Source organism: Budorcas taxicolor, chromosome 2, assembly GCF_023091745.1.
Source record: "Budorcas taxicolor isolate Tak-1 chromosome 2, Takin1.1, whole genome shotgun sequence".
In the NCBI taxonomy this organism is placed as follows: domain Eukaryota; kingdom Metazoa; phylum Chordata; class Mammalia; order Artiodactyla; family Bovidae; genus Budorcas; species Budorcas taxicolor.
In genome coordinates this window covers 14,468,886-14,493,433 of record NC_068911.1, presented here as the reverse complement: position 1 = coordinate 14,493,433, position 24,548 = coordinate 14,468,886, and the positions used below count along the sequence as shown (strand labels likewise).

At 39.6% G+C, this 24,548-nt stretch overlaps 1 protein-coding gene across 2 annotated transcripts in view; it reads left to right on the top strand.

Annotated features, from left to right (window-relative positions):
• Window positions 1-24,182, top strand: part of LOC128070359 (S-adenosyl-L-methionine-dependent tRNA 4-demethylwyosine synthase TYW1) — a 140,194-nt gene extending 116,012 nt beyond the window's left edge. The window contains exons 15-16 of one of the 2 annotated variants that reach the window (XM_052663682.1): window positions 2,932-3,099; window positions 23,103-24,182. In XM_052663682.1, coding sequence (XP_052519642.1) covers window positions 2,932-3,099; window positions 23,103-23,324 — 390 coding nt within the window. In that variant the 3' untranslated portion in view covers window positions 23,325-24,182. Of the gene's footprint in view, window positions 1-2,931; window positions 3,100-11,925; window positions 12,007-23,102 lie in introns of those variants that run through there. The other variant, XM_052663687.1, reaches the window with a different exon arrangement.
• The last annotated feature ends 366 nt before the right edge of the window (window positions 24,183-24,548 follow it).

Here is a 24,548-nt window from a genome sequence, read left to right as displayed (position 1 = left end):
TTGTCGCAGTTGTGTCCAACTCTTTGCAACCCCATGTATTGTAGCCCGCCAGGTTCCTCCGTCCATGGGGACTCTCCAGGCAAGAATACTAGAATGGGTTGCCATGCCCTCCTCCAGGGGATCTTCCCAGGGATCAAACCCAGGTCTCCCGCATTGCAGGCGGATTCTCTACCGTCTGAGCCACCAGGGAAGCCCCTGGTTCACTGGTTTCTACCTGTTGCAGTTGTGTCATGATGAAGGCTCGGGCTCTGTAGTTGGCTCAGGAAGTAACCCATACTGCCCACCTCTGAGGATTTTGTCTGGCTAGAAAGAGAATTTTTACATGAAAATGCTTTGTTAATTATAAGGTATCATGTGAACATATAGAGAAAGTATTAGTGAAGGCCTAGTGATGGCCTATGACAATCACTCTTTCATTTCCTTTCCAAACCAAATCCCTCCTTAGCATATTGTGCTTTATTATTGCTGAATAATCAATGTTAAGTGAAAATGGCTCAGTCGTGTCCGACTCTCTGCGACCCCATAGGCTATACAGTCCATGAAATTCTCCATGCCAGAATACTGGAGTGGGTAGCCTTTCCCTTCTCCAGGGGATCTTCCCAACCCAGGGATCGAACCCAGGTCTCCCGCATTGCGGGCAGAATCTTTACCAGCTGAGCTATGAAGGAAGCCCAAGAATACTGGAGTGGGTAACCTATCCCTTCTGCAGGGGATCTTCCCGACCCAGGAATTGAACCAAGGTCTCCTGCATTGCAGGTGATTCTTTACCAGCTGAATATCAAGGAAGCCCAAGTACAAAACATAATCTGCGCCTCCTGAGAATCTTGCATGATAATCACTACACCAGCAGTGTGGCTAAATCAATTAAACTATTTTCCAAAGCCATTGTCATGAATATAAGATCTTACCTAAAACCTCTGCTTCAGTGAATTAAGGTAAATATTAAAAATAAATTCCTCTGAGTTAGCCACTATCTGCTTGGTTATTCATATAATTTGTCCATCATAAACAGTATTTAAAGTGAAGTAAAGTTCATATTTATGGCTAATTTGACTTATGAATAAATCAGTTTTGTTTGTTTTTAATAGATTTGGGCAAGTTCAGTACAATTTTCCAACTACTCTTTCTTAAAGATTTTTTAAACTATTGTTTGCTTTTTTTATTCAGCTAAAACCTGAACTCAGTTTAATGAATTCTGTAAATCATTGGGCTAATAGAGAAGATTCTCTAGTTTATTGTAATTAAGCTGAGTTGCCTCTAGTTTATGTTCAGCAAAGGTCATCTCAGTGTAGTATACAGTAGTCTTTGAACAGCCATCTGGAGTGGTGGGTTTTGCAGAACTCATCTGAGTTTTTGGCCCCCTCCCAGCTCTGCCATCTGCAGGGTCATGATCACTCTGCTTTGCTCATTGTGAGCTTTTCATTTAATGTCATTCTGTCCCCTCCACTCTGTGCATATGTGTGCATCTCAGAGAGAGCATCTTTTTTTATTTTATTCTCTACTTAGTAGCAGCATATCTAGACTATTCAAATCTTTTTTTCAAATAAGTTTGATTTCTTAGGTATTTAGAGAGCCTACAAAGTTAAGATATTCCTTATTATTGAAAATTAGTCATTAATCACTTATCACTATGTAACTTACCAGTTAAAGAAATTAGTTATGGAACTTTTGGGTCTTAGATGCTTGGGTTTTCAGGTAGAATTCAAAAGAGTTAAAAACCAATTTATCTTAATGCATTTGTACTGAATGAGAGAATCTCTGTAGGGGTAGATACATGTATATATGTGTGTGTGTATATATATATAGAAGTATTTCTACAAATGTATTTTCATTTTGGCATGATTCTGTGTTTATATTGGGTTGGCCAGAAAGTTTGTTTGAGTTTTCCCATAACATCATGTGAAAAACTTCAGTGAACATTTTGGCCAACCCAATATACATCCACATACAAAATATATTACCAAGTGATCTCTTTAGAGAATAATTTGAAAGGAATCCCTATCTGGCCCTTTACAGAAAGTTTACCAGCCTCAGGTTTCCCTGATAGCTCAGTTGGTAAAGAATCTGCCTGCAATATGGGAGACCTGGGTTTGATCCCTGGGTTAGGCAGATCCCCTGGAAAAGGGAGCGGCTACCCACGCTAGTATTCTGGCCTGGAGAATTCCATGAAATGTACCATCCATGGGGTCACAAAGAGTTGGACATGACTGAGCGACTTCCACTTTCTTACCAACCTCAAATTTAAACTTTACTCGAAAATGGGAGCTCATCTTATTTCCCCAGTCAGTAGATTTTTCATTGAATTTTTGTGGGTGTCAGCTGTGCCTCCATTATTATAATCCCATGGCAGTCAGTCTCTTGCACTGCATGAGTGAGTCTGATTGGAAAGGTGCACTGTCGCTTGAGAAGTATCATTGTGAGTAGATGTGCAGGTGGCGATGTAGCACGAAGCACAGGCGCCCAAGCCCCCAGCTTTGTCAGAGTGCAGAGAGCCTTGGCCTGGGAGCTCCAGTGCCGTCTTTGTCACTTGCTACTTGTATGAGCTTCTGAGCAAATTTTATCATCTCTGTATTACGTTTTCTTTACTTTAAAATATGGATTGGATTGGCGTGGATTGGTTTGAAAGTGTGTTAGTCAGTCAGTCATGTCCGATCTCTCTATGACCCCATGGACTGTAGCCCACCAGGCCCCTCTGTCCATGAAATTCTCCACACAAGAATACTGGAATGGGTAGACATTCCCTTCTCCAAGGGATCTCCTCAACCCAGGGATTGAACCCGAGTCTCCCGCATTGCAGGCAGATTCTTTACCGTCTGAGCCCCCAGGGAAGCCCTGGATTGGTTTGTTGGATGACCTCTAGAAGCGTGCCTGGGTCTGAAGCTCTTACTCTGTGACATGTGAATAGGCCTGGAACTGTCTCTGTTTCCACAGGGTGTTACCTACTGTGGAGAGAGTTCGGCGAGCAGTCTTACCATGGCCAACGTGCCCTGGCACGAGGAGGTGGTGCGCTTTGTCTGTGAGTTGGTGGATCTGATCCCCAACTATGAAGTCGCGTGTGAACACGAGCATTCCAACTGTCTTCTCATAGCTCACAAGAAGGTAAGAACAGCTCAGGTATGCGTTCTCCCATCACCCTAGTCCTTCTTGCTCCCTTCTCTTTTTATTTTTCCCCTCACCTTATTATAGTGAAATAATAAGTGAATAATAATAATAATAATAATATAGTGAAACAGTTCTACTTATTTGCTACCTTTCCTATAATGAACTTTAAGAAAACCCTGAATTCTGTTTGTTGAACTCATAAACCCCCTTTTCTGTGTGTGATTGCTTCATTTTCAGCCCTGACTCAGGCACTTGAAGTGCCTTCTGGCTTGTAATTGGTGCATCCTGAGAAACAAAACAAAACACCCTTGTAATAACCTCTAGTCCTTTACCCAGAATGACAAGGGAATGCTAAAATAGTAAACAACCCTCATATGATAGTTTTTGACTGTCAGAAGAAATATTGAGGTGTTTATCAAATTTCAGATCACTTTGAATCCTGGCCTCCACAGAAATGTTTCTGGGATTTTAGTTTTCCTTTTTCCTCTTTAGTGTTTTTAGTACACAGAAAAAGTACCTAAATTTAATGTATTTTAAAAGCAAATAATGCCTAGCAAAGGAAGAATTCAGTTTTTGGTAGAGGCAGGCTCTTAAAAAGAAATAAAATACCCAGTCAGAAGTCCAGTGTTAGAATAGCAATCATACTGATATGCCCTTACTGAAATATGTATAGAGAAATAATATAGTGTCTTGGGTTTGATTCAGAATGGTATTAGGTGAGAAGGGTGTGGGTGTGTTGGTGGGCTGGGGGCTTCTGAGGCCAACTGATGGATACACAGAGGCTCATTTTACTTCTCTGCTTAGTTTTCTGTTCATACTCTCCTTTTTTAAAAAAAAGTGGACATGGTTGAACCTTGAAAACATTATTCTAGATGCAAAATGGACACAAAAGGCCACATGATATATGATTCTGTTTATATGAAATGTCCAGACAGATCAATCCTTAGAGTCAGAACGTGGTTTAGTGGTTGATGGGGGCTGGGGGAATAGCAGGTCGGAAAGTGACTGCTAATAGGTATGGGATTTCTTTTTGGGTGATGAAAATGCTCTGGAATTACATAGTGGTGTTGGTTGCACAACTTCGTGGCTGTACAAAAACCCACCGAATTGTATACTTTAGAAGTTGAATTTTATGGTTTCTGAATTATATCACAATAAAGATAAATTAATACCCCAAAGGTAATAAAGAATGGGCTTACCTTTTCTTATAAAAATGTTTTTTATGCAAGTCAAGTCAGGCTTCATTAATTCAAACATGAGTCTCACTTTTTCCTCCCCACAACCTAAGTGGCTTCCAGAACAGCTTCATAGGTTAATGATATTTAGTAATATTAGAAGCACTCAATTAAAATGTCACTTGATCTAGGCTCAAACAAACAGGATTTTAAAAGGCCCTCATGTCTTAGTTGCAGTGAGATTATATATATCTGACCTAATAAGCTGTCAAACTTAAATATTTAGACAGAAGAGTGTGTTCTGGGAGCATCAGGGAACAAAGAAATAAAAGCCACCTAGTATTTGAAATGTTCATTAAAGTAGCTGGAAAGACAATTAACTTACAAAGTAAATCTTGAAAAATTAAAGCCAAAAAACAGAATTTTATTTTCTAGCTTTTTAATCACTGTTTCTTTTTCAGGTAAGATAGTACCTTTAAAAAAATAACTTGATTGGAGGGGCAGTGCCCTGGAAATAGTCCTGACAATGGTGGCAAAGTTCTCTCTTCCTCACTTAAGTCTGGTCTTCACACCGTAGCCAAAGAAGTCTTTGTAGAACATAGATCTCTTGCTGCCTTTGACTGACCTCCCATTGCTTTTAGTATGAAAATCAAAATCCTGCAATGTGGCCCCCAGCATCCTGTGTGATCAGTCTCTGTCTGCCTCTCGAGCTTCTTCTGGAACCCCTCTTCCTTCCTTTTCTGCACTTTTTTCCTTCTCTCAGCCTTAGTAGGTCTTAGTTTTGCTCCAGGTAGGCTGGGGATTGTATATTCTTTCTATTCTTTTAGTGGATGTACTAAAGATTACTATTAACATGCATTCTGTACATAATTATTTTGAACTGCTGTCCTATGTCCTGTATTGCCTGATTGTTTTCTTCTCTCCTCCACTCAATTAAGCCTCTCTAAACTTCATCTTGAAACTGACACTAATAATACTGACTTTAGATGTTATCGTCAAGATTAAAGTTAATATATTTGAAGTACTCAGAAGGGAACCTAAAATAAAATCAGCAGTTCGTAAATAGTAGTTGTTACTGATGCTTTTATTGGCCTGCACCTATCCACAGGGAGCCCTCAGAAGATGGCCAAGCAAATTACTGAAATCTAGTGTGATAAATGCAACAATAGACATAGGTACAAAGTGCACGCCAGACAGAAGAGAGAGTCTGAGATTGACCTTCGTTATTTTCTTTAATGTGTGTTGAATATCCAGGTGTGTCAGGCACTGTGCTGACATAAAGATGAGTTTAAAAAAAGATCCCTGCCTTCAAGAATGGTCTACCAAAAAAAGACAAACATCTAAACAAATAAATGCCCCCAAATTATTTCAGATCAATGATGAAAGATTAGAATGGAGCCCAAAGGAGAGCATACTTGGGACTATGGTACTATCAGGAGAGATTTCACAGAGGAGTTGCTGTTTGTCTGGGTCTTAAATGATGGCCGAGATGTGGTCCATGAGGAAATGTGGAGCCCTGGCACATTGGGACAACTCCAAAGTAGTTTGGTGTGGCAGGAGGTCAAGAGAAGGGCTAAAAGGAGCAGGGGTGATTTGGCAGGGGCAAGATCACTGATGGCATTGAATGGTATCTTAACTGTGCTTTTTTCCATATGGCGTGGGCAGGCACCAAAGAGTTTTAAGAAGGGGAATGACACAATCAGATTGGAGTTGCAGAAAAGTTTCTCCAGCAACATTATAGAGGATGAATAGCAAGACAGAGAAACTAGTTAAAAAGGGTTGTGAAAGTCCAGCAGTCTGAGGGCTAAATGCTGAGGGTCTGAAACAAATTGATGTGAAGGGGGAGCATGGGGAGGAGGTGGTCTTGGGAAAGTACTGAATGAGGGCTATTATATTAAAGGGCCTGCCAAGTCAAGCATGACCCCCTGGTTTCTGACTTGGGTACGTGGGTGATAGTGACGGTGACCTTCACTGAGGTCATACTGTTTGCATAGTGCTTTTTATTGGTTTGTTCGGGGACTTAGGGTAGGGAGTGGATAAGTTCACTGCAATATCAGCAAGCAGTTCGAGTAGAATATAGATATCAGATGATGGAGTCAACAATTTGTGCTTAGAAAGCACAGTCAGTGAGAGACGTGGTCAAGGTGAGAACTCCAGTATGCTCACACTGGGGTGTCCGTACCCGAGCACAGAACTCGCACACTTTCTCGTTCATAGTTCCCTAGTGCCTCAGTAACTTCTCCACAAGAATCATAGGTTGAAAGAGAGAACCAGCAGTTCCATCTATTAAGACATAATGGAAAGAAATGTAGCATAACCTAATGTTGAAACTGTGAACTCTCTCAAGCTGCTAGTTGACATGGTACCCAGCAGCTATCCAGTATCACTGCTCTTCCTTCCAGATTTTAAAATATTATGGTGAGTATTCTGCACTCAGGTTTTGAGAGCCACCACTCTAAGGGAACAACACGGACATCCATCCAAAGGGAAATAGAAGTCTCGTTTGGATCGTTCCCTATTGTGTATTTTTTGGTGCTTCTTTTTGTTTACATTGTTGGTATTGAAGTGTGCAGACCTCATAATTTTCCAGTCACTTCCTATTCTCTGTTCTTACAGTAGTGCCTAGTGTAAGAAATGAAAATACAACTTCTTATGAAGTAGCCACTTCTCACACTTGTTGGAGTGGCTCTTTCTTTTGACTTACAAGCTGGAAAGGGTCACTTGAGACCAGAAAGGTCAGAATCATCAACTGTTTATCATTCCCTGTTTTCTCAGGAGATTGCTCCATTTCTGCTTTTAATTCCAGGGCTTCAGAACAGGAGGATAAGCTGCAGTTGCATTGCTGTTGTTTTACTGTTATACCAGAAGACAGCCAGAGAAGAGATCGGAATAGCATGTCCTTTTATTTTGAAATGATTACAGATTCATGGAAAACTGCAAAAATAGTCCAGAAGCTCTCATGTACCTGTTACCTGCTTTTCCCCAGTGACATAAATATCTTTCATGACTATAGCACATTGTCACAACCAGGAAGCAGACGACAACCAACCAGGAAATAGACATGAATACAGTCAGCAGACCTTACTCTGATTTCACCAGTTTTCAACACCTTCATTTGTGTTGTGCGTAGCTCTTTGCCATTTTATCATACGTAGATTCATTTAATCACCACCACAATCAAGTTACAAAACTAGTCTGTTGCCACAAGGATCCTTATACCCCTTTTGAGTCCAACCTACCCTCCATCCCCAACTACCTGTAAGGTCTGTCAACCACTAACCTGTTTTCTGTCTTTATAATTTTGTGATCTTGGGAATCACATATAAATAAAATCATGAAAATGTGACTTTTTGAGATCAACATTTTTCACTCATCATAATACCCTTGAGTTCCATGTGACTCACTGCACATGTTAATAGTTTATTCCTTTTTACTGATGAGTAATATTTCATGGTAGGGATGATGTACCATGGTTTGTTTAACCATTTAACTGTTAAAAGTTTTTCCCTCTTTTGGGCTGTTACCATTTAAGCTGCTTTGAACATTCTTGTACAGGTTTTTGTGTAGACATAAGTTTTTGTTTCTCAGGGCTAAATGCATGGGAATGTAATTTCTAGGTCATATAGTAAGTGTATGTTGTAGGTTTTCTTTAAAAAAAAGTCAAACTATTGTATAGACTGGCTGTATATTATTTTATAGGTTTCCCAAGTGGCTCAGTGGTAAAGAATCCGTCTGCTAAGCAGGAGATGCAGGTTCGATCCCTGGGTTGGGAAGATGCCCTGGAGAAGGAAATGACAACCCATTCCAGTACTCTTACCTGGGAAATCCCGTGGGCAGAGGAGCCTGGTGGGCTACAGTCCATGAAATCATAAGATTCAGACACAATTTAGTAACTAAACAACAACAAAATACTATTTCACATTTCTGCCAGCCATGCATGAAAGTCCAGTTTCTTTGCATCCTAACCAGCACCTAGTGTTGTCATTTTTTAGGTTAGCTGTTCTAACGGGTTTGTCGTGATCTCATTGGATTTTAATTATTTACATCATGAACATGATCTGTCTCTATTTAGATCTTTGATTTTGTTAAAAATCATTTTATAGTTTTTAGCATATAAGTCCTGTACTTTGTTAGATTTATGAAAAGAAAATGAAAGTTCCTCAGTAGTGTCAGACTCTGCAACCCCATGGACTATACAGTCCATGGAATTCTCCAGGCCAGAGTACTGGAGTGGGTAGCCTTTCCCTTCTCCAGGGGATCTTCCCAACCCAGGGATCGAACCCAGGTTCTCCACATTGCAGGTGGATTCTTTACCAGATGAACCACAAGGGAAGCCCAAGAATATTGGAGTGGGTAGTATATTCCTTCTCCAATGGATCTTCCCAACCCAGGAATCAAACTGGGGTCTCCTGCATTGCAGGTAGATTCTTTGCCAAATGAGCTATCAGGGAAGCCCTAGATTTATACCTAAGTATTTTTCTGTTTTAGCAATTGTAAATGGTATTATGGTTTTAATTTCAGTTGCACATATTCATTGAATTCTGTAGAAATAGGACTAATGTTATAACCCTAGCCAATCTGCCTTCTTGTCTCTACCTTTCAGAGTCTTCTTATATTTGTTTTATATATAATATCTAGGGGTTTTAGCTGCAGAAATACAGTTCTCATCTGGAACCAGAAGTCTTATGACTACACAGTTTTGACATTTATACTTTTTGTTTATCTCCCCAGTGAATAGTAATACCAGTACACCTGGCACTATTTGTTATTAGATTATTTCCATGTAAACTCATTTTCTTTTCTTACCTTTAAAGTGTCACCCAGTGTGATTGCACAGCTGTGTCTGTTGTGTTACTGGAAGATTTTTTTTCTGAAACTTGTATGAAAAGATCTTTTTCTAATCCTAATCAGATCCCATCAAATCCCATTTAATAACTAGGCTAGCAATTTACAGATGAATGCCTTTTTAAGGGTACTAAAAGCCAAGTTATAACCAAAAGACAAACAAAGGAAAGAAATGGAAAAAAAGACAAAAACAAAATCCACAAAACAGATCATTTAGTCTACAAATAATTTAGAGTGGGCACTGACTATTCAACATCCTCATTGTTTATGCTGCCAACTCCCAGTTTATTATTTCTCTGCTGTAGTTTTGAAACGCGTGACATCTTACAGAGTGTGCAAGAGAAAAGCCTAAGCATTTATTTGATTTTAATGGCCTTTACAATCAAGTCCTTTCAGCTTCATTTCATGCCTACTCCTGGGGCCTTGATAAGGCCCTGCCATATTATTTTCTTCCTCTTACGTGTTTGCCCAGCTAAGGCTTCTCTACTGCTAGACCTCCTCTCCTCATCTCACCTCACCTGGTGAACTTCTGTTCTTTAAAACTATAAAACAAACCTCCTTGGGGACCGCTTCTTTCAGAGCTGTGTGCACATCTATAAGGCTGTTTTCTCTAAGAAGCCAATGTTCTTGAACGCAAGGACTGTCATTCCCAGAACTTCCTAGAGTACCTGGTACATTTTAGGTTCTTAGTGTTTGTTTAGTAAATTAGCAAACTCTTTACCTTCATTTTCTCTCCTTTTTCATCATCTTGCCTTCTGAAATCAGAGACACTGTCCCATCTTCCTTGCTAATTTTGGTACCTATTTCCCTTCTTTATCTTTTATTTACTCACTCAGTCATTCAGTGAGTATTTATTCTGCCAAGTTTGCTATTTTATAGGTGTTCAGTAACCTGCTAGTTGTCAAATCCAGTTGTTTTCCATTGACCATTATTTTTTTTCCTGCAGCAGAAAATTGATGCCCATTCGTATTTTTGAAAGTCTCTCCTGCCTACTCTACTGTACTTTTCTGATTCTAGTAAAGTTGGCTAGTGAAAATAAGAACATTGCCAGAAAGTGCAGCATTTCTTTACCAATTTCAAAAATTTGAAATTCTCTCTGAGCCAGGAAAGCTCAAAATGTAAGGTCAATCTTTAAAATAAAAAAGGAGAAGAAAAAATCTAGAGTGATCCCAAGCACTGGTTGACTGTATATAGATGACCTTTCAAGGTCCTGTATTAAATTTGTAAGATTTTCACAACATGAAATAGCCTCTAGAGGGTCTATTATAATTTGTACCCTGTCCACTCCCAGAATACTCTGTGGTCATTTGCAGTGCAGTGATCTTGTCACTGCCATATGCTCCACTACATGCAAAGCATTTTTTTTTTTAAATTCTGCTAGTGGAATTTTTCGGAGAAGGCAATAGCACCCTACTGCAGTACTCTTGCCTGGAAAATCCCATGGATGGAGGAGCTTGGTGGGCTGCAGTCCATGGGGTCGCTAAGAGTCAGACACGACTGAGCAACTTCACTTTCACTTTTCACTTTAATTCATTGGAGAAGGAAATGGCAACCCACTCCAGTGTTCTTGCCTGGAGAATCCCAGGGACGGGGGAGCCTGTTGGGCTGCCATCTGTGGGGTTGCACAGAGTCGGACATGACTGAAGCGACTTAGCAGCAGCAGTGGCATTTTTTAAATGGATGATTGTTTTAAATATCTTTATAGAACAGTTTTATCGTTCAGAAGCAATGTTTAGGCTAAACATTGATATTGATAAGAAGTAGATTCTTAAAGTAGGTGGAAGAATAGGTGGGTACTTCACAAAGTTGACTGAATGTCTCTGACTTTGAACAAAGGAAAGATGAAGAAGACTCAAATTGAGATCAATACGTCAGCAAATGCTAGTTCCAGGGTTGAGCTGGAGAGACACAGAGAGGACTACAATTCCACGCAGGAGATCATTGGCAAGAGGAGGGCCAACCTGGCCGTGTGCTTCGGAAGGGTCAGGAGGGCTCAGCTGGAATGAGGAGGCACAGTCAGCCTTCTGTTTCTGGGTTTCCAGCCTCACAACCTAAATGTCACCATGATCCTGTCAGTCTGCAAACTAGTAAGACCATGATGAGTCCAACACACTTTGATCATTTTAGTTCAGAAACTGTGAAGTTCTTTCAACATATTTGCAATACCCCATTAGAGTGGATCTCTGCCTGTGCAAACCAAGTGGTGGGTTGTATGCACGGCTTGCAGAATCTACATAGCATTGCTTTAAAACTAACTCTTAATTGTTTAAAAACTAGACTTTATATTTTAGTAGATTGAGATTTACAGAAAAGTTGAGAAGATAGCACAGAGAGCTATTATATACCCTGAATTTGCCTGTTATTAACACCTGTATTACAATCAGTGAACTAATACTGATACATTATTATTAACTGAAGTCCATAGTTTAGATTTTCTTAGGTTTTACTTAATGTCCTTCTGTCCTAGGATCCCATCCAGGATAACACATTACATTTAGTTTTCATGTTCCTTTATGTACCCCTTGGTTATGGCAGTTTCTCAGACGTTCTTTAATTTGATGACCTTGGCAACTTTAAGGAGTACTCATGAGTATTTTGCAGGATGCACCACTACTGAAATGTGTCCAGTTTTTTTCTCATAAGACATGCATTGTAGGTTTTTAGGAGGAAGATCACAGAAGTAAAGTGCCATTTTCATCACATCATGTCAAGCTCCCTTTATTTTGACCTTGATCCACAAGCTGTGGTAGTGTTTGTGAGGTTTGTCCCCTGTAAAATTATTCTTCCCTCTCCTTTTCTGTAGGAAAACTATTCTTTCCCCTCTCTCCTTTGGAAGGAAGCCTATATTCAGCCCGTATCAAAGGAGTGAAAGTTAAATATATGCGCAAATTATTTGGAATTCTTCTACATAGGTTTGTCTCTTCTTCCTATTTATTAATTTATTTAATCGTTTTTATATCACTGTAGACTCATGGGTACTTATTTTATAACTTTGGGTTGTTATCCAATTCAGCCTTATTACTTTTGCCCACATTGTTCTAGCTTTGGCCACTAGGAGTTCTTTTAGTTGGTTCCAATGTTTCTTTTATCCCCATTAATATGTGTGTGTGGGGGGGCGGGGGGCGGTGTGTGCAGGGTGTGAGGGGCAGTTTTTGTTCATTCTGATCACTTTCCTTTCTGGTACTTCAGGAAACTTCCAGGCTCATCTTGTATATTTCTTGCCTCAGTCCCAAAGTCAGCCATTTTTCTCAGGAGCTCTGGCTTCTATTCTTGGAGAATGGTGTTAGAAATCAGAAGGTGAAGATGTGCTCATTGTTTGGGATATTGTTTGTTTTAGACCCTCTTAGATGACAGAGCAAAGAAATATATATGTATATATATGTATACACTAACTTTTGTATATACACATGTAGGAAACTATTTCTATATGTACCTTTTGTACCTGTATTAAGCTGAATGTACTGTTGTCTCAAACTCCTATTACCATATAACTCATTCTGGCGTCCTCTCCTTGCTTATTTGTAAATTCACACCTCCAAGAGCGAGAATCTAATCCCAGCTCCTATTATCAGTCAGCTATTTAATTGTTCAATTTCAGTATACGAGTATGGCAGTAACAGAATTTTTAACCCTAGCATGCAACGTTTATATGTAGTTTCTTTTGCCTTTAGTCTTACAGGCTCCACTTATTTTCAAAATTACTTAAGTCAGTACCCTTTCTACTCCCTTCCCTTCACTGAAATTGTTTCACTAATTTGTAATTAGTTAGATTCTCTTGTCACAGTCTGTACCTCTTCCTGGTTTCCCCTGACCTCCTAAATGATTTTTTAAACTTAAACCACTCAGTATTTATGCTATAAAGCCCTATAGATTTTGAAAAGCACATATCGTCATGGAAACGTGATTGAACGTTTTTTCTTATGCTTGTTTGTCGTCGGTATATCTTTGGGTAGGTGGTCAGATCTTTTGCCCATTTTTAAATTTGGCTAGTTATTTTGTGATTGTTGAATTTTAAGAGTTTTTAAAATGTATTTTGAATATAAGTCATTTATCAGATATGTTTTACAAATATTTTCTCCCAGTCTACATGATTTGACTCTTCATTCTCTTAACTATACCTTTCTCAGAACAAATGTTTCTCATTTTAATAAAGTCCAGCTTATCAAATGTTTCTTTTATGGTTCACGTGATCAGCAAATAGAGACAAGTTTACTTCCTCCTCTCCAATTTTGATACCTTTAATTTTTTTCTTGCCTGATGGCTCTGCCTAGGACTTCTGGTACTGTACTGAGTAGAGTGGTGAGAATAAGCATCTTTGTTTTGTTCCTGATCTTAGCAGAAGAGCTTTCTGCCTTTTGTCATTGATTATAGGCTTGTCTTGTATGGCCTTTATTATGTTGAAATATGCTTCTTCTCTTCCTAATTTGCTAAGAGTTTTTTTCATGAATGAATGTTGAATTTTATCAGATGCTTTTTTCTGTGTTTTTTGAGATGATCTTACAACTTTCAAACATACCTTAGACCTAAACATAAAATATAACACTGTGAAATTTCTAGAAGATAACAAAGGGCATTATTCCCTTCCTCCCTTCCTCTCTCTTCTTTTGCATCTTCATTTTCAAAACCACTTGTTATGGCTACTGTAGCCCCCATTTAGCTCAAGCATCCAACGCAACTTGATTCAATCTCAAGTGCCAAATTCTCAAGAGAAGTCTTGCCTATGTATGAAATTATATCATCTCTGAAGAGATAATTTTACTTCTTCATCTCTTGCTTGGATACATTTTTTCCTTTTTATTGCCTTTTATATATGTATGCCTGTTGATCTAATTGATTTATTGTGTTGATCAAATTCTTTTTTCTTTTTCTTTTTAAAAAAAATTTTTTTAAAAAATTTTTATTGTTACTTTATTTTACTTTACAATACTGTATTGGTTTTGCCATACATTGACATGAATCCACCACGGGTGTACATGCGATCCCAAACATGAACCCCCCTCCCACCTCCCTCCCCACAATATCCCTCTGGGTCATCCCCGTGCACCAGCCCCAAGCATGCTGTATCCTGCATTGGACAGAGACTGGTGATTTGATTCTCACATGATAGTATACATGTTTCAATGTCATTCTCCCAAATCATCCCACCCTCTCCCTCTGAGTCCAGAAGTCCACTATACACATCTGTGTCTTTTTTGCTGTCTTGCATACAGGGTCATCATTACCATCTTTCTAAATTCCATATATATGTGTTAGTATACTGTATTGGTGTTTTTCTTTCTGGCTTACTTCACTCTATATAATCGGCTCCAGTTTCATCCATCTCATCAAGAACTGATTCAAATGTATTCTTTTTAACGGCTGAGTAATACTCCATTGTGTATATGTACCACAGCTTTCTTATCCATTCATCTGCTGATGGACATCTAGGTTGTTTCCATGTCCTGGCTATTATAAACAGTGCTGCAATGAATATTGGGGTACATGTGTCTCTTTCAATTCTGGTTTCCTTGGTGTGTATGCCCAGCAGTGGCATTGCTGGGTCATAAGGTAGTTCTATTTGCAATTTTTTAAGGAATCTCCACACTGTTTTCCATAGTGGTTGTACTAGTTTGCATTCCCACCAACAGTGCAAGAGGGTTCCCTTTTCTCCACACCCTCTCCAGCATTTATTGCTTGCAGATTTTTGGATCACAGACATTCTGACTGGTGTGAAGTGGTACCTCATTGTGGTTTTGATTTGCATTTCTCTAATAATGAGTGATGTTGAGCATCTTTTCATGTGTTTGTTAGCCATCTGTATGTCTTCTTTGGAGAAATGTCTATTTAGTTCTTTGGCCCATTTTTTGATTGGGTCGTTTATTTTTCTGGAATTGAGTTGCATAAGTTGCTTGTATATTTTTGAGATTAGTTGTTTGTCAGTTGTTTCATTTGCTATTATTTTCTCCCATTCAGAAGGCTGTCTTTTCACCTTGCTTATATTTTCCTTTGTTGTGCAGAAGCTTTTAATTTTAATTAGATCCCATTTGTTTATTTTTGCTTTTATTTCCAGAATTCTGGGAGGTGGATCATAGAGGATCCTGCTGTGATTTATGTTGGAGAGTGTTTTGCCTATGTTCTTCTCTAGGAGTTTTATAGTTTCTGGTCTTACGTTTAGATCTTTAATCCATTTTGAGTTTATTTTCATGTGTGGTGTTAGAAAGTGATCTAGTTTCATTCTTTTACAAGTGGTTGACCAGTTTTCCCAGCACCACTTGTTAAAGAGATTGTCTTTACTCCATTGTATATTCTTGCCTCCTTTGTCAAAGATAAGGTGTCCATAGGTGTGTGGATTTATCTCTGGGCTTTCTATTTTGTTCCATTGATCTATATTTCTGTCTTTGTGCCAGTACCGTACTGTCTTGATGACTGTGGCTTTGTAGTAGAGCCTGAAGTCAGGCAAGCTGATTCCTCCAGTTCCATTCTTCTTTCTCAAGATTGCTTTGGCTATTCGAGGTTTTTTGTATTTCCATACAAATCTTGAAATTATTTGTTCTAGTTCTGTGAAAAATATGGCTGGTAGCTTGATAGGGATTGCATTGAATCTGTAGATTGCTTTGGGTAGTATACTCATTTTCACTATATTGATTCTTCCAATCCATGAACATGGTATATTTCTCCATCTATTAGTGTCCTCTTTGATTTCTTTCATCAGTGTTTTATAGTTTTCTATATATAGGTCTTTAGTTTCTTTAGGTAGATATATTCCTAAGTATTTTATTATTTTCATTGCAATGGTGAATGGAATTGTTTCCTTAATTTCTTTTTCTACTTTCTCATTATTAGTGTATAGGAATGCAAGGGATTTCTGTGTGTTGATTTTATATCCTGCAACTTTACTATATTCATTGATTAACTCTAGTAATTTTCTGGTGGAGTCTTTAGGGTTTTCTATGTAGAGGATCATATCATCTGCAAACAATGAGAGTTTTACTTCTTCTTTTCCAATTTGGATTCCTTTTATTTCTTTTTCTGCTCTGATTGCTATGGCCAAAACTTCCAGAACTATGAATAGTAGCAGTGAAAGTGGGCACCCTTGTCTTGTTCCTGACTTTAGGGGAAATGCTTTCAATTTTTCACCATTGAGGATAATGTTTGCTGTGGGTTTGTCATATATAGCTTTTATTATGTTGAGGTATGTTCCTTCTATTCCTGCTTTCTGGAGAGTTTTTATCATAAATGGATGTTGAATTTTGTCAAAGGCCTTCTCTGCATCTATTGAGATAATCATATGGCTTTTATTTTTCAATTTGTTAATGTGGTGAATTACATTGATTGATTTGCAGATATTGAAGAATCCTTGCATCCCTGGGATAAAGCCCACTTGGTCATGGTGTATGATCTTTTTAATGTGTTGTTGGATTCTGATTGCTAGAATTTTATTGAGGATTTTTGCATCTATGTTCATCAGTGATATTCGCCTGTAGTTTTCTTTTTTTGTAGTATCTTTGTCAGGTTTTGGTATTAGGGTGATGGTGGCCTCATAGAATGAATTTGGAAGTTTACCTTCCTCTGCAAATTCTTTTTTAAAAAATTAATTATATTTATTTTTAGCTGTGCTGGGTCTTTGCTGTGGCCTGTGGGCTCTCTCTGGTTGCAATGCACAGGCTTCTCTCGGGTAGCATGGGCTCTAGGACGTGGGCTCAGTAGTTGTACACAGACTTAGTTGCCTTGCAGCAACTTGTGGAATCTTCCTAGACTAGGGATTGAACCTATGTCCCCTGCATTGGCAGGTGGATTCTTAATTGCTACATTACCAGGGAAGTCCAAGTCCTTTGTTTCTGTAGTTGTCTTTTGTTTGGTTGTTCTGTACACTATTCAGTATGAGATATTGAAGTCCCCAGCTGTTACTGTAGAACTGTCTATTCCTCCCTTCAGTTCTGTCAATATCTGCTTCATATATTTTGATGATCTGTGATTAGGTACATAAATGTTTATAACTGTTATATTGTCTTGCTATATTGAACCTTTTACTGATACATAATGTCTTTGTCTCCTGTAACGTTTTTGATTTGATCTATTTTGTGTGATATTAGTACAGCTACCCCTGCTTCCTTTTGGTTACTATTTGCATGGAATAGCATTTTTCGTCCTTTGCCTTCCAACCTATTTGTGTTATTGGATATAAAGTAAAGCTCTTGTAAACAGCATATAGTTGCATTATGGGTTTTTTAAAATCCATTTCTCCAATCTCTTGTTTTTTGATTGGAGAGCTTAATCCATGTACACCTCTGATCAGAAGCAGCAGTTAATGGTCAGAAGACAGAGATCCAGTGTTTGAAGGACACAGTCCTCAATGTCCATTCTGTCTCCCACAGGTTGCATGCAGGTTGCTCCAGTGACGTGTTCACAGCTGCCTGCTGTTGGGGGGGGGGGGGGGGGGGGGGGGGGCCGGCGGGCAGCTGTCTAAACTGAAATTGACTGAAATTAGCTGCAATTTACAGTCCAAACTTTCCCTTCAAAGTTACAAACTTTCAGTAGACTTCAGGGTTCCTAAATAGTTAAATCAGACAAGATTCTGCCAGTATAATTTTTGTCTGGGTTGAGAGAAGTACTCTTAATGCTTCCTACGTCACCGTCTTCCCTGAATCCTGTACTCGTATGTTTTAAAAGTTTATACGTAGTTTAATTCTGAAATTAATTGACATTGCTGCACCCCTTCAGCGTAACACAAGGAGTTACTAGTACTCTTCCCTGCAGTTAATGCATATATTGATGAATGCATGTAAATCCTATTTGCAGCCTAGTTTTTACTCCTTGGTGCAGTTTCCTTCTTGATGATCTAAGTGATAAACTTAGTCTTTTTTCCCCTCTGACACATCTTTATTTCATTTTGCCCTTGCATGAAGTATTTCCTTTCAGCACTTTAAAAGTGTCATTTTGTTGTCTTCCAGCATAATCTTTCCATTATCTTGTAGCGTCTTTCACCATCAGTGAGCTGTCTGGTGTCATTCCTTAGTATCTGCTGATAAACTGAACAACCAGTAACATTTATTAAGGTCACTTGGATTACACTATGCATGCATTAATTCATTGACTTCTTACAAAAATCTTACGAGTCATGCTATTTTCCCTCCTATTCCAAAGGAAGAATCTCAGGCTGAGAAAGTACAAATCTTGTCCAAGCACAAATAGGGCGCAGTGAGAATTCAATTCCATATCTTTCAAAATACAGAAATTTTTTTTTTAAATTATTTATTTTTGGCTGCATCAGGTCCTGGTTGCATCATGAGTGATCTTCATTGTGGCACACAGGCTCTCCAGTTGTGGCGCATGGGCTCAGAATTGTATCGTGCAGGCTTAAGTTGACCCATGGCATGTGAGATCTTAGTTCCACGATCAGGGATTGAACCCCATCCCCTGCACTCAAAGGTGGACTCTTAACCACTGGACCATCTGAGAAGTCCCACAAAGCCTTCTTTGGACCACTATATTATGCTGTCTCTCAAATGCCACAGAGCAGTCAGAAAGAGGGTGGGGAAACGGAAGTGTCCCTGGGAAACAGGGTGTCGATTCCCATCCCCGACTCATCAGACACCATCTCCTCCAAGATCATCATAACTGAAAAAGTTTTTGCCGAATTTGAGGCCCTGTAGGTAATTAAGCACCGATCACAGAGGCCTCCCTCTTGGATGTATTATAAGCTCACAGTCTGTAAAGGGAGGGGATGAAGAGCTGTCACCTCCCACACCTTCCCCTCTTGGAATGAGAAGGGAACTGTATGTCTCCATTAGGGTTTGTGCAGTGTTTTCCTTACAAAACCTACTGACTGAATATTTCCTCCTCTGTGTTACATGTGGAGCTCATTCTTATCAGAGGCCCTGAATGTTCTGGGTAATTACTTTCAGAAGAATGTCAGAGAAAATTGGCAATTTGGTGACACTACCTAGAGGACTTAGTGCTACTCTAGCAGAATGGGGGATTAAGATGAAAACTCCAGAAACTGAGTTTCCAGATAAAAATGTTTTAATTGCCCTTGGATAGATCTAGAAATCAGTTGCATCGTGGTTTTACCTCTCAAAATGGTTCCCCAGGCAGCTGTGCCATGGAAGTGCTGCTTATCACCAGTAAACTCAGAGGAAGATGGCCCAGCATCTCACTGTGGCAGGCAAGTCAGGTCACTTTGAAGTCTGTCTTTGGGATCTTGGCTTCCTCTTACCCAGAGAACAGACAATGCATTTGTAGCTACAACAGGTGAAAACAGAACTCATAACTCTGGGAAATTCAGAAAGCATTGACGTGGCACCCTTTGGTGTGTGTTGCAAAATCACTTCTCCCTCTAACGACCCTGGACTCCCTCTGCTCCTTCCAGTTAACATGTATCAATACTTCTGAGATCTGAGGTCTGACAGAGCCCCTCTTCCATCCCTTGATGCTGCTGCTGCTGCTGAGTCACTTCAGTCATGTCTGACTCTGTGCAACCCCAGAGACAGCAGCCCACCAGGCTTCCCAGTCCCTGGGATTTTCCAGGCAAGAACACTAGAGTGGGTTCCCATTTCCTTCTCCAGTGCATGAAAGTGAAAAGTGAAAGTGAAGTTGCTCAGTTGTGTCCGACTCTTAGTGACCCCATGGACTACAGCCCACCAGGCTCCTCCATCCATGGGACTTTCCAGGCAAGAGTGCTGGAGTGGGGTGCCATTGCCTTCTCCGTTCCATCCCTTAAGCAGTGCTTTTCTAGTTGTTTGGTTCCTGAGTATTACTGTATGTTTGGAGGAGCCAACCAGAAAATAATTGATACTGAAATCACGTAAAAGCCCTTCTGAAGAAGTGTGAAAATGCAAGTGGTATGTGTGATTCTTATGTTTGTATGATTGTACTTTGTTTTCTGTATGTGAATGGGGGGGGGGGGGGACGGTTATTTGTGATTCTGCATGGATTTGCCTCTTCCCTTACTGTTGGATTTGAAGAACTCTTGAAGCTGGGTGACCTCATGTCCCTGCATACTGAACCTTAAATTTTGTGATTTGAGGTTTCATTCCCCTATTTAGGCAGCTCTGTCTTTCAGCTTTATTTGTGTGCCAATCATACTAAAATTTGTCCTTTTAGCTTCTGCCTTTTGCATGGAACACTTTGACTTTTTTCTGAGTTATTGTTCAATGTGATTATTCTCAGATTGTTTTGAGAAGGGGGCATGTGTCAGAAAGTTTTGTCTTAGGACTCTTATGGCTCAATGTTAATTTAAGAGTGACCTGCGGTTTTAGACTGAAGGTTTATGTCCCTTGAAAATTCCTGTGTTGATGTCCTAAGTATGGCCTTATTTGAGATGCCTTCTCTAAGGAAGCAGTCTCTAAGGAAGCAGTTAAATGAGGTCATCCCTGATCAGATGGGTTGGTGTCCTTATTAGTAGAGACACCAGAGCACCCCCACCCCAATCCCTTGCCATGGAACCTTAGTAGAGAAGATGGCATGTGGAACCTTGGTGAGAAAGGGGCTATCTGCTGGAACTTTCACCTTAGATTTCTAGCATCCAGAGCTACGAGGAAATAAACTTTTATGATTTAGGACACCCTAACAAAATAACACAGCCAGGCAAACTAATATACCAACCCTTTGTTACATTTACTTGATCTGCTAGTTTGTTTTCTTAGACGTTGGCAATCTAAGAAGAGTTGTCAGTTGTCAGATGTTAGGTTATAATTATCATATCCTTGCAACTAATTTCTTCCCTTTTAAGACCCGGTAAAGTTTTGTAGTTAGAAGAGACCAGATCTTCAAACTGTAATAGGAGTTAGGAAATCAGTGCAGTAGGTTGCAGCTGGCAGTTTTTTAAATGAAATACATTGCCTCTAGTTTTATGAAAGTTGTATTTCCAGAGTACGTATATGTGACTGTGTGTACTAGATCAAGATATAAAATCTGTTTCTTACTGTAGGTTGTGGCAAAAGAAGATTTTTAAATCTGTTGCTCTAATCTAAGATAATCTTTCAGATGCTCTTAAAATATCCATGGCAGGTGATTATTGTTAGAATTTGAAGGAAAAGGAGGGCCAGGATTGTGGACTCTGAGAGTTGAGTTCTGGCCTAGAGATCTGAACCCCAAAAGGGAAAGATACAGGGGAGAGGAGAATAAGTTAGGTATATTCATGAAACCAGCAGTCATGGGAGGGTGGGGATGGATGGGGTAAGTGACTACAAAGGCCAGTATAATGTTCTCTTGTTGGACGAGTTCAGGTTACAGTGAGGTTCTGTGGCAGGGGACTGTCATGGTCTTCCAAAGGGATTCGGGAGGACTTCCCAGAGCAAAGGACATTTATGAAGAGACTTGTTTGTTTAGTCACTAAGTTGTGGCTAACTCTTTTGAGACTCCATGGACTGTAGCCCACCAGGCTCCTCTGTCCATGAGATTTCCCAGGCAAGAATACTGGAGTGGGTTGCCATTTCCTTCTCCAGGAGATCTTCCCAATCCAGGGATTGAACCCGCATCTCCTTAATTGCAGGCAGATTTCATTACTGCTGAGCCACCAGGGAAGCCAACTTGAGTCTTAAGTCAGCGTTAATTAGACAGACAAAACAGCATGGGGGTCACGTGAGGGGTTAGGTAGCTCATTGAACAGCCTCCAGTTGGAGATTAGATATTTAGACCGTATGTTCTAGGTAGCAGGGCTCCATTCTGCTATAAACATAGGCATCTCAGGCAGTCTGCAGAAGCTGGCAACAGCTTAAAGTGGACTCAGATATCAATCAGCTGGCAGACTGTTACCAAGTCCTAGAAGCGAGGACCTGCCTTAGGGCAGTGCCAGGATGTGGGTGTGGAAATGCAGCAAAGGAAGAATCAGTGAGGCCTGACCATGTTTGGGGTGTAAGAGGCCAGGGAAGGGAGAGAACAGTCATTACTTGCCTAGCAGTAGAGAACGTTCAAGAGCGGTCAGCCTTAGGAGGGAAAGTGATGAGGAGATGTGGATCTTACATCCTGAGTTGCAGAATTCATAGAGCTCTTAGGTCAGTTTTTTAACGAATGGCCTTCCTAGAAGACCATTTCTCATGATTCATAGGTAAAGTTTTCCATTTGTTTGGCTGTTTTTTTTCCCTTTAGAAAGCTCTCAATGGTTGGGTAAAATATTAGATGTTATTTAAATTCAGCAGATTTTATTATTCTAAATCCAGGAACTTATATATTTTCAATATTTTTCTCAGCTAGAACATGAAATTGTTACTTACCTTGACTCATAATCAAGTTTTTTAAAAAGAAGGTGGCAAAACAAGGATTTGTCTGTTTATAAATCAGGCATCAATGTATTATACATTTACATGATGAAATGCCAGGTGGTTGCTTTGAATTAAAAGCCTTTGCAATTCAATTTGTACTTCCTTCAGAGCCTCCTCAACCCACTGTTTTCTTTATTCATGGTCATTATTCTACAGTGACTTTTGAGAAGTAGTTTCTTAGAAAGAGTACAGATTGGATTATTTCTCTTTATTGAATTGAAATCCTTAACTAGGCTTTCCGTTACTGAACTATGGTATCCATATTAGGCGAAAAAGGCTAGTTGGATTCATTAAGGTAGTGTTTCGGAATTAGAGTCATCCATGAAAGATTCCCTAACAACTCAGGCAAAATTTAGTAACAACCATGAAAATTCATACGAGGGGAAAAGTGGCAACAAGAGGAATTTGAATTACACATGATAATGCCGAAAAACTTCATTAATCTTCTTTCAGTGATACTGCTCAAGATAAACTTGACTTTCAGTTCTGGGATGTATTCTTTATTCAGCAATTGGGTCGTCCAGGCCCAGCACGGCAGTGGTCCTAAGGAAAAAGAAACTCCCCTTTGACGGTTTATAGAACATTCTGCTTTGATATGGAACCGTGTCTGGAGCGTGAAAAGAATTTTCTTTAACATGATAAGGAGAAAAGATCAGGCTTATTTTTGATGTTCCGACACTTATTTGACAGTCTTTACAGCTATTTTCAGTTCTGACCTGACTCCTTTTTCTCTTGCTAGTTTAAGATTGGCGGAGAATGGTGGACGTGGATCGATTACAGCCGCTTCCAGGAGCTCATTCAGGAGTATGAAGATAGTGGCGGATCAAAAACTTTCAGCGCAAAGGATTATATGGCCAAAACGCCTCATTGGGCCTTATTTGGTGCCAACGAAAGAGGCTTTGATCCCAAGGATACCAGATATCAGAGAAAGAGCAAATCAAAGGATATTTCTGGATGTTGAGATTGTCTGAGTTTAGGATACCGAAGGACACAAACCGACGGCTGCAGAAGGTTTTCAGACTCCACTGTGATTTTTTTCCCAAGGACAGGTTACATAAATAATATTTCACATAGAGAAGGGTGTGAGGAAGAACATGGGGCCACAAGTCATGTCCCAGGGCTCAGGAGAGAGCAGCCACACTGGAGTGCCTGGGACTTGGCCTCACCATCTCTTTCCAGAGCTCAGTCCCTTTTCTGAATTTACTTCTGAAAGAAAATCATCTTGAGGGGGAAGTCCGTAAGCATGATTAGTTTTGAATTACAGCTAGGAAGACTCGCTGGAATGCCACCCATGGGAGTGTTGCACAGTGTGAATTTCTGTTTCTCTTCCCTCACTGTGGGCTATTGGTCTTCTGTTGATTGTACTACCTTGAGGTCCACGTGTCTGCTCACCGTAAGACCTCCATCCCTTTCTTACGTCTGAAGAGAACACTTCCTGAAAGTAACTTAAATTGTCCTCATTCTCAATTATTTTAAATACCACATAGATTTCTTTAAATTTTTGCTTAGTTCCAACCTTTAAGAAATTGAATCAGATCTAAAACTGTACTAGATTTCATTGTTCCCATACAAATTGCCATAGAAGGTAGCGTGTGAGCTGGAGTAGAGTAAAATCTTCTGTAAGACGAATTGTCATAGGATGTCACTGAATAATTAGTCTCACACACTGTGAAACAGTGAGTACAGTTTGCTTTTGCTTTGAAAAGTCAGCATGTAAACTCTCATCGCTACACTTCTAGTAGGTTTCCATCTTCTTTCACTCTTGTGCCCAGCTACTTTCTGCCATGTGTTTTTTAAGGCTCAATTTTTTTTTCTAGTTGAAAACATCAGTAATTTTTTTTACAAGTATTCGTTATTTAAAAAATTCCTTTATCCTAAAAATCTAATAAATATCTTTTGTAAAGACTTGGACCACACATTTTCTTTTGAGAGCTTATTTTAAAGATGCTTCTAGTCCTGTGTCTCTAAGCTCCATCAGACCCAACCCCCCCATATTCTCTTCTGAAGTTCATAGTGATATCATCTACCTACTCATTTAGTTGAAAACCGGGCACTGTATTTATATCTGAGTGATAGAGTCAAAACATGTCTCTCTGTTGTGCCATATGGTGAAATGTGATGTTCTTCTTCAGCCCACCACAGCTTCACATCCCATGATCTGTTAACTCCTGAGACAAACAAGGGA